The sequence below is a fragment of the Scyliorhinus canicula genome, chromosome 21, assembly GCF_902713615.1.
Source record: "Scyliorhinus canicula chromosome 21, sScyCan1.1, whole genome shotgun sequence".
NCBI classification, from domain to species: domain Eukaryota; kingdom Metazoa; phylum Chordata; class Chondrichthyes; order Carcharhiniformes; family Scyliorhinidae; genus Scyliorhinus; species Scyliorhinus canicula.
Genome location: NC_052166.1, coordinates 39236457 through 39255148, shown reverse-complemented (window position 1 = coordinate 39255148; position 18692 = coordinate 39236457). Strand labels below are relative to the sequence as shown.

At 45.9% G+C, this 18692-nt stretch overlaps 1 protein-coding gene across 2 annotated transcripts in view; it reads left to right on the top strand.

Annotated features, from left to right (window-relative positions):
* The window catches only part of LOC119955943 (multiple epidermal growth factor-like domains protein 9), a 360694-nt gene that overhangs the window by 249404 nt on the left and 92598 nt on the right, over positions 1-18692 (top strand). For both annotated transcript variants that reach the window (XM_038782604.1, XM_038782603.1), the window contains exon 4: positions 16163-16312. In XM_038782604.1, the coding sequence (XP_038638532.1) occupies positions 16163-16312 (150 nt within the window). The remainder of the gene's footprint in view (positions 1-16162; positions 16313-18692) is intronic.

The following is an 18692-nucleotide window of genomic DNA, read 5'->3' as shown; positions in this document are numbered from 1 at the left end:
TATAGGTTAATCTGAAAATGTTCCCTCAATATCACTTAGACTGATTCACAGCACAGTTACTCAAATCTACATGGTTTAAATATACTGTAAAAAAAATCAAGTCCAAGCATTGAACATATTGGACTAGAAACAAGTGAATAGGAGAGCTAGTTATAGTCAGCTGGCTTTGCAACTGTAACTGTTAAAAACAATAAAAATGGAGGATTGGAATATTATATGGAGCTAAGAGTAAAACTCCCAAATGTATTGCTATCTAAGTGATTGCCTTGACAGGCATATCTCTGAATCAATATTTTTGTAGCTGATAGTGGCAAATCTCCTGTGTTGCAGAGTACAATTATACACTCAGATTGATTTTGGCCTTAGCTGCAGGCTTCATTTGCAATCTTCTATTCCAGGGTAAGAACTGAAACATGACATGAATTCTTCTTTCTTTCGGCACCAATGTTACCAGGCTTGATAAGTATTTCCAGCTTTTTCTATTTTTCTTTTTCTTTTGCAAAAGCTTTATAAGCTTTTGGGTCTTCTTCAGCACCATGTCGATGATTCTGAATATCGAACTGGAGCCTTGGCCTCTGGTGGTCATTTCCAGGGTGTCAGACTCACCGGGTCTGCAGATGGGAGTGAAGGCAGATGTCATTGTCTTCACTTTGCTGATTGCCTGGAGGTGAGTGCTGCTGGGGTGGAGGTCTTCATCACCGCCCAGCGCCTCAGTATGGTTGGGTGAAGTAATGGAATTCTTGTACCTGGAGAAAGTCAAGTATACCATTATGGGGTCGGTTGAAGGGTTCTACCGGAGATCGCAGCCATTCATTAGCTAAGGAATTAGTCACCATCAGTGGGGTGGGGGTGGAGGGGGGGGGGGGGGGGGCAGTGGTTTGTGGTTTAGTTTATGTGTTTGTTCATTCGGTTGTCTTCTTTTAACTTGGTGGATGGAGTGGGCATGATTAGCCTGAGGCTTGGTTATGTTGTTTTTTGTGTATCATCTGCTGTGGTAATTCTGGATTTTGTTGTAAAACGTATTATAAAATTGGAAAATCTTTAATAAAAATATTTTTTTTTAAAAGGGGAAGCTTTATAAACATCAGGGAGAAAGAAATAGAAGGTATTGTTGAAAGACTTAAGGAGGAAGGGTGGCATAGTGGTTAGCACTGCTGCCTACAGTGCTGAGGATCCGGGTTCGATCCCAGCCCTGGATCACTGCCCGTGTGACGTTTTCACATTCTCCCCATGTCTGCGTGGGTCTCACCCCCACAACCCAAAGATGTGCAGGGTAGTTGGATTGTCCACGCTAAATTGCCCCTTAGTTGGAAAAAAAATAATTGTGTACTCTAAATATAAAAATAAAAGAAAGAGTTAAAGAGGAATGGAAGGAGGCCTATGTAGAGTAGAAACAGCAGCATAGACCAATTGGGCTGAAAGAGCTCTTTCTGTTGTGTAGGTCTATGGCCCAGATTTTCCATGACGTGTAATGGCGATCTTGTCAGCACTCACTGTTATTATGGAGTAAGTTGGACAGCAAATTCCACGGTATGCATAATTGAATACAGACATCCAGACGTTACTGCCAGAGTTACACTGTTCCTCCATAGATTGTGCTCTCACAGTTTTATCAGCATTGAACCATATGCACTGACATTTTTTTTTTATAAATGTTTTTTTATTGAGTTTTCATATTTTATATATGACAAATTACAAGTTATTAGAGAGAGAGAAAAAAAAAAGGAAAACACAAAAATGTAACATGAATATTTACAGGTAAGCATCTTCATAATAATAATTGTGGCCGCCCCCTTTAGCCAGCATACATATTTTACATTCCCCAATATGGCCGAGGCACATGTTTATAGGCATTTATTTATAGTTTGGTTTTGGGCCTTGGCTTGCCATCAAACCCCCAAACCGAGCCCGTATCCCCCCCCCCCCCCCCCCTCCCCCCGGCTACCTTCCCCCGATTCCCGTCCATTTTCCCCTGGTTCTTGGCCACCCGACTATTCTTCCTCATGTACGTTGGCCACAAACAGGTCCCGGAACAGTTGCATGAATGGCTCCCACGTTCTGTGGAAGCCGTCGTCCGACCCTCGGATGGCGAATTTGATTTTCTCCATTTGGAGAGATTCCGAGAGGTCGGACAGCCAGTCTGCAGCTCTGGGTGGTGCTGCTGACCGCCAGCCAAACAGGATTCTACGGCGGGCAATCAGGGAGGCAAAGGCAAGGGCGTCCGCCCTCCTCCCCAGGAATAGATCTGGCTGGTCTGAAACCCCGAAGACCGCCACTATCGGGCATGGCTCCACCCTCACCCCCACCACTTTGGACATAGCCTCGAAGAAGGCTGTCCAGTACTCCACAAGTCTGGGGCAAGACCAGAACATGTGGGCGTGGTTGGCCGGGCCTCTCTGGCACCGCTCACATTTGTCCTCCACCTCCGGGAAGAACCTACTCATACGGTTTCTCGTTAAGTGGGCTCTATGTACCACTTTTAGTTGCGTCAGGCTGAGCCTTGCGCACGTGGAGGTGGAGTTGACCCTATGCAGTGCTTCGCTCCAGAGTCCCCACCCTATCTCCATCCCCAGGTCGTCCTCCCATTTCCTTCTTGTTGCGTCCAGTACGGTGTCGTCCCTATCTACCAGTCGGTCATACATGTCACTACAGTTCCCTTTCTCTAGGATACTTGCGTCCAGTAGGTCTTCCAATAGTGTCTGTCGTGGCGGTTGTGGGTACGTCCTTGTCTCCTTTCGTAGGAAGTTTTTGAGCTGCAGGTACCGTAGCTCGTTCCCCCCAGCTAGCTGAAATTTCTCTGTCAGTTCGTCCAGTGTTGCGATCCTGTCGTCCGTGTATAGGTCCCTGACTGTCAGTGTCCCCCCCGTCCTGCCTCCACCTTTTGAAGGTGGCGTCGGTCAGTGCTGGTTTGAACCTATGGTTGTTGCAGATGGGAGCCTTGTCCGACATTTTGTACAGGCCAAATTGCTGCCGCAGTTGGTTCCAGGATTGGAGGGTGGCTGTCACCACTGGGCTGGTGGAGTGTTTTTTGGGTGGGGATGGGAGTGCTGCCGTGGCGAGGGCCCGGAGGGAGGTTCCCATGCAGGAGGCCTCCTCCGCACGCACCCACTCGGCTTCTGGCTCCTGGATCCATCCCCTTACTCGCTCGGCTGTTGCCGCCCAGTGGTAGAATTGTAGATTCGGGAGGGCTAGCCCCCCCCTGGATTTTGTTTTTTGTATGACCTTCTTTGGGATCCTAGCATTTTTACCCCCCCATACGAACGCCATGATATGTTTGTCCAGCGCTTTGAAAAAGGCCTTGGGGATGTAGATCGGAATGGATCTAAACAGGAAAAGGAACCTGGGCAGTACGTTCATTTTGATCGTCTGGACTCTCCCCGCGAGGGAGAGCGGGAGTGTGTTCCATCTTTGCAGGTCCTTTTTAACTTCCTCCGTCAGGCTGGTGAGGTTCCATTTATGGATCCCTTTCCAGTCATGGGCTATTTGGATCCCCAGGTAGCGGAATTTATTTCGGGCTTGTTTGAACGGCAGCCCCTTTAGTGCTGCCCCCCCCCCCCCCCCCCCCCCTTGCGGGTGTACTGGGAAGATCTCACTTTTGCTCATGTTGAGTTTGTAGCCCGAGAAGGCTCCAAACTCTTTCAGGAGCGCTATGATTCCGTCCATGCTGCTTTGTGGGTCCGAGATATAGAGGAGCAGATCATCCGCATAGAGTGAGACTCTGTGCTCTCTACCTCCCCTTCGGATCCCCCTCCAATTTTTTGCTGCCCTGAGCGCGATTGCTAGCGGTTCGATTGCTAGTGCGAACAGCAGCGGGGACAGTGGGCATCCTTGTCTGGTGCCCCTGTGCAGCTGGAAGTATTGGGAGTTGGTATTGTTGGTCCGTACACTCGCCATGGGAGCGTTTGTATAGGAGCTTTACCCAAGCGGTGAACCCTGTTCCAAGCCCGAACCGCTCCAGTACCTCTATGAGGTATTTCCATTCGACTCTGTCGAAGGCCTTTTCTGCGTCCAGGGAGACGATCACCTCTTGTGTTCTCTCCCCGGAGGGGGTCATTATCACGTTCAGCAGGCGCCTGATGTTCGCGGTAAGCTGTCTACCTTTGACGAAGCCCGTCTGGTCCTCTGTGACCACCTCAGGTACACAGTCTTCTAGCCTTTTGGCTAGGATTTTGGCCAGTATTTTGGCGTCTGCGTTCAGCAGAGATATGGGTCTGTATGACCCACATTCCGTTGGGTCTTTGTCTTTCTTAGGTATCAGCGAGATTGAGGCCTGTGCTAACGTGGGTGGCAGTGTGCCCCTAGCTAGCGAGTCTGTGAACATCTCCCGCAGGTGCGGGGCCAGCGCTGTCGCAAATTTTTTGTAGAAGTCCGCCGGGAATCCGTCCGGTCCCGGCGCCTTCCCCGTCTGCATGGAGCTAATGCTCTCCATGATCTCTCCCAGTGCTAGTGGTGCTTCCAGATCCCGTTTTCTGCCCTCTCCCACGACTGGTATGTCCAGTCCATCAAGAAACCGGTTCATCCCAGCCTTCCCCGTTGGGGGCTCCGAGGTGTATAGCTCTTGGTAGAAGGCCTTGAAGGTTTCGTTAATCCTCTCTGGTTCTGTTTCCCACGTGCCTCTGGTACCTCTGATTTGCGCAATTTCCCTGCTGGCTGCCTGCTTTCTCAGCTGGTGTGCCAACAGGCGGCTGGCTTTGTCTCCGTGTTCGTACAGGGCCCCGCGTGCCTGGCAGAGTTGGTATACTGCTTTCCTGGTGGAGAGCAGGTCAAAGTTCCTTTGTAATTCTTTTCTCTCCGCCAGGAGCTCTACGGTCGGGGCCTCGGAGTATTTACGGTCTACCTCCAGTATGGAGTCGACCAGCTTCTGCCTAGCCACCCTTTCCTACCTAACTCTTTGCGCTTTGTAGGCAATGATTTCCCCTCTTAGTACGGCCTTAAGCGCTTCCCAGAACATGGAGGATGAGACCTCCCCGTTTTGGTTGTTCTCCGTGTATTCCGCTATGGCCCGCGCTATCCTTTCGCTGAAGGCCTTGTCAGCTAGTAAGGCACCGTCCAGCCTCCATGTGGGGCACTGGGCCCTTCCCGTCTCCAGCCGCACGTCCATGTAGTGTGGGGCGTGGTCTGATATCACAATTGCGGAGTATTCCACCTTGTCTATCCCTGGAAGCACCGTTTTCCCCACCACAAAGAAGTCAATTCTGGTGTACACATTGTGTACTGGGGAGAAGAAAGAGAATTCTTTCTCCCCCGGGTGGGCGAATCTCCAGGGGTCCACTGCTCCCATCTGCTCCATATAGTGACTGAGTTCCCTTGCCATGTTTGAGGTTTTCCCCGTTCTGGGGTTTGATCTGTCCGTCTTTGGGTCCTGTACACAGTTGAAGTCCCCCCCCATGATTAGTCGGTGCGTCGCTATGTCCGGGATTTCTGCCATGGTCTTTTGGATGAAGCTCGTGTCGTCCCAGTTGGGCGCGTACACGTTAACTAGAACTACCGGCGCCCCATCCAGGGCCCCGCTGACCATGACATACCGTCCCCCTGGGTCCGTAACCGTCTTTGTCGCCCTAAACATTGTCCTCTTGCCAATCAGGATCGCCACCCCCCTGGCCCTTGCCCCATAACAGGAATGATAGGTTTGTCCCACCCAGCCCTTTCTTACCCGCAGTTGGTCCTGCTCCCTCAGGTGCGTCTCTTGGAGGAAGACTATATCGGCCCTCATGTTTCTAAGGTGGGTGAGGACTCTAGATCTCTTCACTGGGCCGTTAAGTCCCCTTACGTTCCAGGTGACTATTCTGGTGGGGGGCTTCTGCCCCCTTGCTCCTGTGGGGTTAACCATATTTGTCCGGTGGACGCGCCCCTGCCCTCTGGGGTTTCCCTTTGTTAGGGGGCCGTCCAGGATGTCCACTATCACTGCTCTCCCCATGCGGTCGGGTCCCTGCGCTCCGGGGTTCCCCCTTGTCCCGGGGACACCCGCCATGGCCGTCCACTGTGTGTCCGCCACGCGGGTAGTCCCCTGCACTCCGGGGGGCCCCTTCACCCACAGACCGTACTGGGTGGGTGCTTGCCATATGCACTGACATGAAGTTGCAATACTTACGCAGTAGGTACCCACTAAACACAGCAAAAAATATTAGAGCTGGCACATTCAGATGTAATTCCATTTCCAATGAAGTGATAGGTCATAATTGCTGGCATATAACCTCTCTGGCATTGAAATTTTAATTTTAATGGTGTGGAATCTCATTTCTTCAAGTAAAAACCGATTTTTCCCTTTTTGTTTTTCTCTTTTTATGACCCCCACCTTTATTTTAGTTTTTTTGTACATCATTTTACACTGATTTCTTTGCACTTGGTTTAAACTCTGCGTGGCTGAGTAAGAATTCCTCAGTGTTGAAGATTCATTTCTTGCCCTGCTCATCTACTCTGCAGATCTGCTGTCGTGAGCATTGCGCGAGATCAGATACCTGGTGATAGGATGTGACTAGTCAAAATCGAGAAAATCTATGGGCAGCTTTCAGTGTCATAAACAGTGAGTTTTAGTCCTTCACTGCTGACCTCGTAATCTGGGGCAATGTTTTAGGCCAAATTTATCAAATTTTAAAAATATTTTAAAATACATAATTCTAGGTCATCTGCAACATTAAAGATAAAAAATGTTGCCTGTTGTTTAATATTTTGGGTGGATTCAGTGGCTTTTGTGTACTTCCTCTCTCTGAGGTCCTGATATTGCTGTTGAAACACACAACGACCCATTGATATTTTCACTTCAACCTTTTATTTGAGAGTTTATCCAATGACAAGTTCAATCCATGAGGAAACAGAACTTGCAGCTTTCGATACACATCATTGTGAAAGTAGTTGTATAACTGGGCAGTGGGGCCTATGATCTGAATCTGAAATGTTACTGTTAAGAACCCTGCTGATGTTACCTGCTGTAATGTATCAAGACCCCGAACGATAACTTGAAACACTGGTTTTTCGTGGTGTCATTTTGTTTGGGATCATGTGAGGAACCATGTACAACCCAGTGAGGAACCAGTGTAGTCATCATGTAAACGATTAATAAAGAATATTAATTCAAGTAAAAGAAAAGAAAAAACACATGACAAAAGACTAATATTTGCAATGACACTGAAGTATATGGATAACGAAACACACCGTTTCATCTGAAGTTAACCCTGTTACGCACCCTAGGCAACTGCGCAGTCAATTCATTAGAAAGTGAAACACCCAGAAACAAATGGTGAAGACCCTTTCTTATTAAAGATCAGCGTGAGGTGCTGTCAGCATTACAATTTGAAGCTCCTGATTAAGGATTGCTCATTATCCTTGCACACAAATGGCATGGTAGCACAGTGGTTAGCACTGCTGCTACACAGCTCCAGAGTCCTAGGTTCGATTCCGGGCTTGGGTCACTGTCTATGCGCAGTCTGGACATTCTCCCCGTATCTGTGTGGGTCTCCTCCGGGTGCTCTGGTTTCCTCCCAAAGTCCAAAGATGTGCAGGTTAGGTGGATTGGCCATGCTAAATTGCCCCTTAGTGTCCAAAAAGGTTAGGTGGGGTTATGGGCATAGGGTGGAGGTGTGGGCTTAGGTAGAGTTCTCTTTCCATGGGCCGGTGCAGACTCGATGGGTCGAATGATCTCCTTCTGCACTGTAAATTCTATGATTATATGACTACAAATCAGGCCAGTACATTTTACATTTTTGCATTGTAATATATTGCACAGCAGTGAGACTATTTTCATGCTTCGGCTGTACTGAGTAGTGCAACATGACCAGGCAACTTCTCATTTATATCGTTGTCAAATGGATAAAGTTGAGCTCTTGACTGGTGGTAAAATTTCAAATGAGAAAGAGTGAATAGAACAGACACCCTCTGACAATTCACATTTAAAGGCGCAGCTGATGAAACATTGAGGCTTATTTACAGAAGTATGGAAAGTTGGTGGTACAGATTGTAAGTACCATGTGGTTACTTTCTCAGCAATCTTGTAACCAAATCGAAACATTCATTGTACATACATCTACATTAATATTTTGGTGTTTGGGGATATGCATCTGGCACAGAAAAAAGGCTAAGGATTAGTTGTTAAGGCTTTGACTTAATGTAATGCTCAAAAGATAAGTTCAGTCTTCTGTGAGTTTTAGCTGTAAGCATCCCCTGGATGGTATGATTTACGCACCAGGCAAGATTGTGCTGGCCAATTGACCAAAGAAACAGCAGCCAACAGCCAAGAATGTCATGTAATTGGAGTTTTCAAATGCAAGAAAGCAAAGGTTGGAAGTTTAACCAACAGCTGTTTGGATGCTGGAGATTAGTGTACAGCAACAGCGGCCACGGCAGCATCTCTATCCCATAAGGAATGCTCTAATTCTCTTTTGACGAGATTTTCGGGGCTCCACGATGCTCTCCAGACGGACTCGGAGTCTGGCGAATGTTAAATCATGTTCACAGCAGGGCTTTTTGTGATCCTGCTCATTAAGCCAGACTTTCCGCAACATAATTTACAGCAGATTGCAGGAAGAAAGAAACCATGTACAAATATATTATGTGTCAGGTGGAAGCTGCCCCACAGGAGTGCTGGCCTTTCACTGGATAGGTGGATTGTCGGGGCCAAGTGAAATTAAGTGCAGATTATTGTACTCGGCTGCACCATTTTGTGATCACTGCTCATTAGTGTAACAGAAGCATTACTTCTGTTGATCTTTATGGGGACGTTTGTTTTAAAAGCCGAAGACTGTTCTGGCATCTCAGTGCGATCGATAGCTGTTTTTCTGCACTATAATTATGGTCTGCCTTCACAGTGCTGCAAACCTCCTGGTTTCTGACGCCGCGTGATATTCGATTACTTAAGGTTTTAAGTATTGGCATTACTTGAATCACGGTGTAATCAAACTGCATTGATAAGATCCTCAGCCATACTGCTACCATTTGCAAACCTTTATCACTTCATGTTGCATTTTCTTTTTTTTTAAAACGCAGTTTAATCAAACTTGTATCAAAGTAGTTGCAACAAATAAACACCCCTGGAAACATTCTTCCCAACAATCAGCTACACAGCTTGTACAGATTTTCCTCCTTTTTCACCCCCCCCCCCCTCCCCATCACCCCCCACCCCCCCCCCCCCCTCCCCGCAACGAACAGCCCCTCAAACACGGTCACAAACATCCCCCACCTTTTCTCAAACTCCCCTGCTGAGCCCCTTAACTCATACTTTCTCTTCTCTAACCACAGGAAGTCGTACAGGTCACCCAACCAAGCTGCTACCCCCCCCGGTGGCGATGCCGGCCGCCACTCCAGTAAAATTCGTCGCCGTGCAATCAGAGAGGCGAAGGCCTAGGCATCGACCTTCCTCCTATCCATGAGCTCCGGTTTCTCTGGAACCCCAAATAACGCCACCAAAGGGTCCGGGTCCACCTCCTCCTTCGCTATCCTGGCTAAGACCGCGAACACTCCCGCCCAGAATCTTCCCAATTTTTCACAACCCCAAAACATGTGCGCATGATTCGCTGGCCCCCGCCACACCTCTCACACTCATCTGCTACCCCCTGAAAGAACCCACTCATTCTCGCCCGAGTCATATACACCTTGTGCACCACCTTAAACTGTATCAGGCTCATCCTTGCACAAGAGGAGGTCCCGTTTACCCTTCGCACTGCCTCACTCCATACTCCCCAATTGATTTCCATTAAGAGCACTGAAAGAATAGGTTCCATAATATCATATTGCAAAATTAGAATCTTATGTCTATTTTGGATTATATACCCACGTCAATACATGTTTGGGTTGTATACACAACAACAACCTGTATTCATATAGCACGTTTAATGTTGCTCTCATGGAAATCTGCAAGTGTGCTAGCTGAGGCAGGATTGTTGGGGCGGAGGCAGGGAGGAGTTGGATGATGTTACAGGAGGTGAGAATAAGCAGTATGAGTAATGGTGCTTTCATGTGGTTGGGAATGTGAGGTCTCTGGTGTTCTTTATATTGCTAAATTCAGGATGGTTGGCATAGTGTTCACAAAGACCACAAATGAGCTTTAACTTGAACAAAGCTATAAATTTATTAAAACTACTAACTTGGAGTCGACACATATTCCTAAATAATACACAGTTGATAATTAACATAATCTACACTCACCTACAACTAATCTCTACACTATAATAAACTATGATCTGCTCTTACCCACACTTATTTACTTCTGTCTGTAGCTAACTCCTTCACTTCTCTTCCCTACAAGGCTTAGCATCAATCTCTTATATACTTGTAACTGTCGTTCCATCTAGTGGCGGATCTAGACATTTCGTTAACCCTTGCAGTTCTTACATTTATGATAATGCCACAAGGTCACGTAGAATAATAATCTTTATTAGTGGCACAAGTAGGTTTACATTAATATTGCAATGAAGTTACTGTGAAAATCTCCTAATTGTCACACTCAGGTGCCTGTTCGGGTACACTGAGGGAGAATTCAGAATGTCTAATTCACCAAACAAGCACGACTTTCGGGACTTGTGGGAGGAAACCGGAGCACCCGGAGGAAACAGACGCACACACTGGGAGCGCTAACCACTGTGCTACTGTGACATCAAGCTAATGAACATTCTGGCTCAGCTTCAGTTAGTCGCTAGGGAGAGCGTTGGAGCCTTTGGTTAGAGAATGGAGTTTGAGCCAGACCTAATGACTTTGGCCTTCCCAATATTTAACATCAGAATAGGATCGAGGGAGCAGGGCAATGAGAGGACATGAGTTACGGTAGGAGAGAAAGTAGAAAAATATGCAAACTTAGGGCTTCAGAAGGGGATTATCTTTGAGTATGTTTGGCCTAGAGGCTATTGGAAGAGAGGGAGTTGATTGAATGGTTTTAATCTTGAGGTGGGATTTTCTGTCCGCCAGCAGGATTATCCAGTCCTGCAGAAAGTCTGTGGACTTTTAGCTGGGTCACTGAATCCTCCATAGTGGGTCCCATAGTTGCACTGGTTGTTTTATGGGAAGGTGCAGAAAAGAGGAGAACAGGGGTTTCAGGCAACACATTGTAATCAACTACCATGATGATTTTCAGGATTGTAATGATTTTAACAACAGAGTCCAGTTCAGCTAATGGACTGCACAGTGACGCTGGAATAGAGCACAAGCACTCAATGATACAGGGTAAATGACCAGTGATTTTGTTTTCTTCTCTGGGTAATTTCTGGGCTATGTCAAACTGGATGATCTTGAACAAAAACTAAAGCTAATGTGGGGTGCGGATATTAAGACGGATGCACCAGTCTGGGTGGATAAGTTCAACACTTACTAAATCACCAGAGCTTTATTTTCAGTGAAGGAGGACTTTGAAGCAAACAGAAACGAGTTTCCACTGTTTTAAAAAAGGTCAAGTGAAAAGTGAAAATAATTAGTGGCAATTTTCAATCTGGTGCAATGCAAAAAATAACTTGCATCTTTCTGAAAGAGAAAAGTTACATAATGTATTTCACTTCATCTCTTTATATTGAATATGCGAATGAGAATAAATTCTGGCGGAGTGAGTTGTGCTGTCTGCAAACAGATGTTTCAAATGCTGCAATCAGCCCTGTTTTGTTTACAGCTCAGTCCAGATGAACACAGTGTCATTCACCGTTCTCGGTCAAATATATCTAATCTATATGTCAAATTGCAAAAGGTCCATAGCCATTCTGGGAAGCATATTTCCATTTTGAGAAATCGTGCTCCAAGAATAAATATCTCTCGATGCAGAGGTTTGTTTTTTTCCCCAAAGTCCCACAATTGAAATGGGAATCCTCCATTCCTTGTGGTCAGCCGACACATGCTCAAACTATTTAACTTCAGCACTTTGGAATCCATCAGAATAAACAAAACACCATGTGACAGTGCGAGTTCTACCTTGTCCATGTTGCTTCCCTTCAGCCTGTTACTGTGTAATGGACTCCAATTGGCTTTATTGGTTGGCCAATTGGAGTATGAGCTCCCTCAATGATAGCTCATTGAGGGGGCCCATATAATCACCTGTGTAGGCTTTGTAAGAGTCTTAAGTTGACTGGACTGCTAGCAGCACTGTTTTGTAGCTGCTCCTGTAATATCGTTATTGTAAATAAATATTGGTGTGGTGACGGAACTCCTGCCTCCCGTGAATTACTACATACTGCATCAATCAATAAGGAAACAGTTTAAGAGTTGAATTAAAATCATAAACTGACTGATGTTTCAAGGTCAGGTTTTCTGGCATTTGGAGAGATTATTGTCGGCAAGATAAGAAGAAACCACAATTCTTGCTTTCTGGGCCCTCGGTTAGTGTATGCAACCAATGTCTTTGGGGTTAACGAACCTGCTACTAAAAATCCATTAATCTGGAATTATTCAAATTCGATCCACCATAATAAATCTGTATACAGTTTTACATAGCTCAAAGCTCATTCATTTTAAATATAAGTGCTTATCATTTGATCTTCTGGGAATGTAAGAAAACCAAAGTTTCAATTATGCATTAATGAACTATTAATATGAGGGAGGGGGTGTTCATTGTGTCATATTTTAACCTTTTTGGTGTTTTACTACAAATGATGTTAATAATCCCAGGGAACAGAAGCTACCCTGCTCCCAGTCTGGATTAGGGTCTAATCGGGCAGTTATATACTCACAATTAGATCAATTTGGTATAAGCTTTGTTACATTTTACATTTGGGCGATCTAAGATTCAAGTCCTCTGAATTCAAAGCCTGAAGAACAATAATAACTTTCTGTATGGTAGTGGGAATTCAGAAAGACAGCCGAACCCTTTCCCTCCAAACATTGTGGGCTCCAGCATGCACACTCCAACTGGCCACATAAACGCTTGATTGCGACACAGTCATCTGCAGCACGTGCACCCAATAGACCCACCTCCTGCCCATATAATATTAAGGTCAGCTCGGGCCATTTTGGGCTGCGCCACAAATATTGGGCTCGGCCCATGGAACTGTTTAGTGCCAGCTACTATTTTGGTGGCGTACTCAGATAATAAGGAGCTTCAACAACACAGGCAACCAGAGGTTTATTTATAGCACGGTTCCACTGTGGAACTCCACACTCAGAGCCTGTCACTATTTTCATATCTCTCTTCAAGAGAAAGTTGCTTAAGAATGGTTCCTTCACAATGTTTTCTGTATTGACAGGCACTTTCAGCCTCTGCGGCCCATACCCTTTCATATGGTATCTCCAGACGTTATTTTAAAGATGAAGGTTACTGCATAGAACAATAAATATAGAGAGAACAGAAATGTACATAATTATGCCTAAATGATGAATCATGTTCCTCGAATAAACGGAACCGTAATCTTGGAAGGGTGGAGCCGGGGGGAGTGGAGTTCCCGATGCAGCGGAGAATCTTGTATCGGGTGGGGGGGGGGGGGGGGGGGGGGTGAATGGCATCACCGCCATTCCGATGCTCCAGTCCCCCGCTGGCAGTGGCATTGGGATTTGCGCCCCGAGTCAATGGGAGGATGCAAATGGATCAAAAGTCCCATTTGCATCCCATTAACGGGCTGGACACTAGATTCTCCACAACCCTGTGATGCTCCAGTCCTCAGGGTCACAATTCACGTGCGTGCGGATTGTTGCAAGTATTTGGACTGCATGGCCCTAATGAAGCGGACTTCACAGTGGCCAATGTAATAAGTATTTGAGGTGGGTGCCGCCAAAGTCCATTGGCGGATTCCTCCTGCCCAAATCCAAATCCTGCCCATTCCACCCCCAGATCCCCCCCCAATCAGAACCCCCATTAGAACCTCAATCAGAGACCTCCATCAGAGAGCACCATCACATCTCATTACCAGACCCCGACTTCAGAGGCCTCCCTATCAGAGACCCCACCCCCCCATATCAGAGACACCCTCAACAGTCGCCCCTGCCTGGAAGGTAAAGAGCTGTCCAGGCAGAAGCAGTGAAAAATCATGGCTTTTTCACTCACCTTCCCCTTGCACCTGCTGCCTTGGGCAGATGTTCAGAGAGCAGCAGCTGTTATAAAGTCAAAACACATCACAAGGTTTTAAACCCCTTCAGATCCTTTCATCTGCAAGGCTTCTATTCACTTTCAGCTTTTAGTAGGCTGCAATTGCCAGAGTAATAGCTTCCAAGCAGCCAGATGGCTGTATTGTTTATTTTCATTTTCCTTCACACTTGAATGCATCTCAAGTACCCTGTTGTGAAATTAACTGCAACTTTTATAAACATCTAGCTATGATTGACAGATCCTGACCACATCAAAATCAGTTCAGTGCGTTCAGCTGAGAAAATGGGTGACCAAGCAATTCCCATGGTGAGGGGTGGGAGGATGCCCTACTTTCCAGCAATGGGGGGAGGAAGGTGCAGGATTTGTGTTGTGGGGGAGGGGCCAGCCACTGGATCTCACTATCAGGCCACCCACTCAAAATGGCGGCGTGATAGCGCGATTCGGGACAGAATTCCTGCGCTCCCTAACATACATAAATTCACATGGCTGGGGAGAGTGTATCGCTTCTGGACACCTCTCCTAGCACCAGTGCAGAGCAGAATCGATTCAGCTCCGGCGGGAGAACATAGTCTCCCAAACTGAGAATCCACACCCTCATTTTTAATGTCAGACCTGAGATTAATCTTTTATTCTTTCATCGGATAAAGGTGTCACTTACAAGACCAACATGTGTTGCCCATGTCCAATTGCCCTTGAACTGGGTGGATTAAAGGCCATTTCAGAGGGCAGTTAAGAGTCAACCACGTTGCAGTTGGTCTGTAGTCACATGTAGGCCAGACCGGGTAAGGACGGCCGATTTGCTTCCCTAAAGGACATTAGTGAACCAGATGGGATTTTACAACAATTAATTCTTTCTTTTTACGGGATATGGGCTTTTGGCCCACAATCCCAAATTGCACTTGAAGGTGCTGATGAGCTGCCTTCTTGAACTGCTGCAGTTCCTGGGGTCTCAGGGAATTGTTATTTATATTTTATCAAAATTATTGAAAAATATGTTTTGGCTTGTGCACAAGGATAATACCAAGAAGGAGTGCCTGATCAATCACACGCAGTTTACAAATGACCAACTTGGCTGCAAAGATACAAAATTAAAATGACACAGCCTCCTTCATAGAATCATAGAATTTACAGTGCAGAAGGAGGCCACTCGGCCCATCGGGTCTGCATTGGCTGTTGGAAAGAGCACTCCACTAAAGCCCACACCTCCACCCTATCCCCGTAACCCAGTAACCCCACCTAACCTTTTTGGACACTAAAGACAATTTAGCGTGCACATCTTTGGACTGTGAGAGGAAACCGGAGCACCCGGGGGAAGCACACGCAGACACGGGGAGAACGTGCAGACTCCACATAGACAGTGACCCAAGCCGGGTATCGAACCTGGAACCCTGGAGCTGTGAAGCAACAATGCTCACCACTCATTTGGAATTCATTTGGAATTCATTTGGAAATAGGCTGCTGCTTTGTGCTCGGGGAGGACTTTAGGTGCAACCACAGAAGTGTAAACTGTGTTAACTGTGATGGAATTAATGTGATATCGTGTGCACAAGTCAAACCTCCAGACGCTGGTCTCTGGCAACACAAGAAAGGAACGCAGATATTATATAACCTGTTGCATGTCATTTTTACCAAAAGGACACTTCTGCTTTGATTGGTTAACATGTGCCTTCTGTATCTCACTCTTTAAAGGTACAGCTTATGTCCCACTTCTGATTTAGATTTATCGTTTTTTACATTTCAACTTTAGAATTTGGCTACATATGTGAGCTATTGTCAGACTCGGTGCTACTGCTGGTGGGGGAAAGTATAGCAAAATGCGCATTTCTCCATTCAAGTTATGGCAGAAATAAACATGGACCAAGAAGAACATTTGTCATGGATGTTGGAATGTGAACATTCGTCACAGATATTGGGTAGAATTAATGACGTGTGTGCAGGCAAATCTGCTGCTGCCACTGCTGGGTTTAATCACAGAGCATTGGTGACTGCTTTTGATCATAGCTCTATGGTTAATTAACTGGAACAAGTGATCTAAAGTTAGGCTTTATTGAATTACAGACTAATCAGGTCATGTGGATATATTTGAATTGTGCATTGTTATTTAAATCTTTTACTCGTCCTCTAAATTAGGCAAATGAAGCTGTCATTAATTTGTGTTTGCTTTCTGCTTTTTTTTAGGCATCTGTTTAAACTGTACTGGAAATAGAAAAGGACGTTATTGTGAGAAGTGCAAGGATACTTTCTACAGGACGCCTGGAGCCAAACATGCAGCTGCATGTGAGCCTTGCCCTTGCTCAGTAGTGACATCCAGTGGAAGCTGTCATATAGGTAAAATAACTTGGTCTCTTCTTTCGCCATTGCAACAATGGAAGCAAGCAGCCTTGAAGTTACAGGGAGTAAACTGAAGACTCTTGCGTATCTGTGAAAGTTTGTGATGTTTAATTTTATTGGTCTCAGTGCTTGTTAATCTTACTCTGGCACCAAGATGAAAACGCCTTGTGTGGTTACTTAGCCATTATTTCTGTCAGAGTTTTATGGGATCTGTTCCTCTATGAGGCTAGGATCCTGAAACAGGCAAGTCCAGCTTTCCGCAATGGTCTAAATTGCTTTGGAGTGGACTGTTGTGTTCTTGAGTTCATCACTCTCAATTGCAGCTTTGTGTGCATCCCTCACTTTGCACTGCCATTGCCAGCAATGCATTCAGTCATCCTAGTCCCAAGCTCTCTGGAATTTCTTCACAATGTCCCACTGCTTCTCTCCTCTTGTTAAAACTCCCCTCTCTGACCAATCATTAGCCCATTCGTCCTAATGAAAGATAAAGAAAGACTTGCATTTATTTAGTGCATTTCACGATCTCAGGACACTGCCAAAGTGCTTTACAATCAGTGAAACTCTTTTGAAGTGTAGTCGCTGTTGTAACGCAGGAAATATGCATCTCCTTCTTTGGCTTGTTGCCCATTTTTGACTGATTATGCCAATGCCGGGGAGAAGGCGGGGGGGGGGGGGGGGGGGGGGTGCGTCGTGGGGTCACATTAAAGGTGCTCCATCAATGTAAGTTGTTGTTGTTGTCAGTATTGGTCTCAGGTTCCACGTCACCTTTAATGTTTTTAACTACCTATTGTAACAAACTCAGACATCCAAAAGAAAACCCCTGGAGCTAGATTTCAGCCACTCTTTTCAAAAGATCTTTTCATATGATTTTCCTTCAGATGTAATAATAATATTTATTATTGTCACAAGTAGGCTTACATTAACACTGCAATGAAATTACTGTGAAAATCCCCTAGTCGCCACACTCCGGGGGAGAATTCAGAATGTCCAATTCACCTAACAAGCACGTCTTTTGGGACTTTTGGGAGGAAACCAGAGCACCCGGAGGAAACCCGCGCAGACACGGGGAGAACGTGCAGACTCCGCAGAGACAGTGACCCAAGCGGGAATAGAACCTGGGACACTGGCGTTGTGAAGCAACAGTAATAGACAGTGGAATGAACACTTCTTTACACTGTGGCTCGGGTTTAAAAATTAGGAAAAGGATTTATTAAACAGTAAATGGGCGAGTAAACAGAAGCAATAACATACTGTAACGATAAGTAGATGCAGCCTTAAATATCCATCTTTTTAAGAAAGGAAATAACAAACAGGCACAGCTGCTGTGCTAACCTATACATAAATAACAACCTCATCCGGTGGGTTATGTTGGCATATTTCAATCAAGTTTCCCTGACCCAGCTATCCACCCTGACTTGGAAATATATCGTCGTTCCTTCGTTGTCGCTGGGATAAAATCCTGGAACTCCCTCCCTAACAGCACTATGCGTGTACCTACACCTGAAGGACTGCAGTGGTTCAACTCACCACCACCTTCTAAAGGGCAACTAGGGATGGGCAATAAATGCTGGTCTAACCAGCGACGCCCACATCCCATAAATGAATAAATTAAAAAATATTATCTCCAGATAGCTTCTAATTGACCCAAATGTACAAGAAAGTGTAAACATGCATATCAAACATAATAAAGACCAGCAAAAAAAAACATACATTAAAGCAAAGCAATCAGGATTCTGGCATTTCAATTATGAGCCGGACCCTACTTTCGATTCATCTCTGACCCAGTCGCACCGGGTTCTGTGTCAAAATAAGATAATCAAATTCTGTGTGTAGGTTTGTAATTTAACCCGAAATATAACACAATACAGAGGACAAATCCAGTGTCAGAATGCTTTGCAGGCAATAACTATAGAATTATAGAGTCCCGACACTGTAGAAGGAGGCCATTCGGCCCATTGGGTCTGCACCATCGCTCCGAGAGAGCACCCTCCCCATGTCCATCCTCCCCCGTCCATGCCGTCCTATCCCTGTTACCTAACCTGCACATCTCTGGATACTAAGGGGCACTATAGCATGGCCAATCCATCTCCAATCCATCTAATCTGCACATTTTTGGACTGAGGAAGGAAACCGGAGCACTCGGAGGGAACCCACGCAGACATGGACAGAACGTGAAAACTCCACACAGACAGTCACCAAGGCTGGAATTGAACCCGGATCCCTGGCGCTGTGAGGCAGCAGTCCTAATCACTGTGCCACTGTGCCGTCCACATCATAAAATACTTCATCTCTGTTACCCTAACATCAGTTGTAGTGATACAAACTCTCATTATTTTTATTCTAATTTTGAATATAAGCTCAAAATCTCTGATAGGCG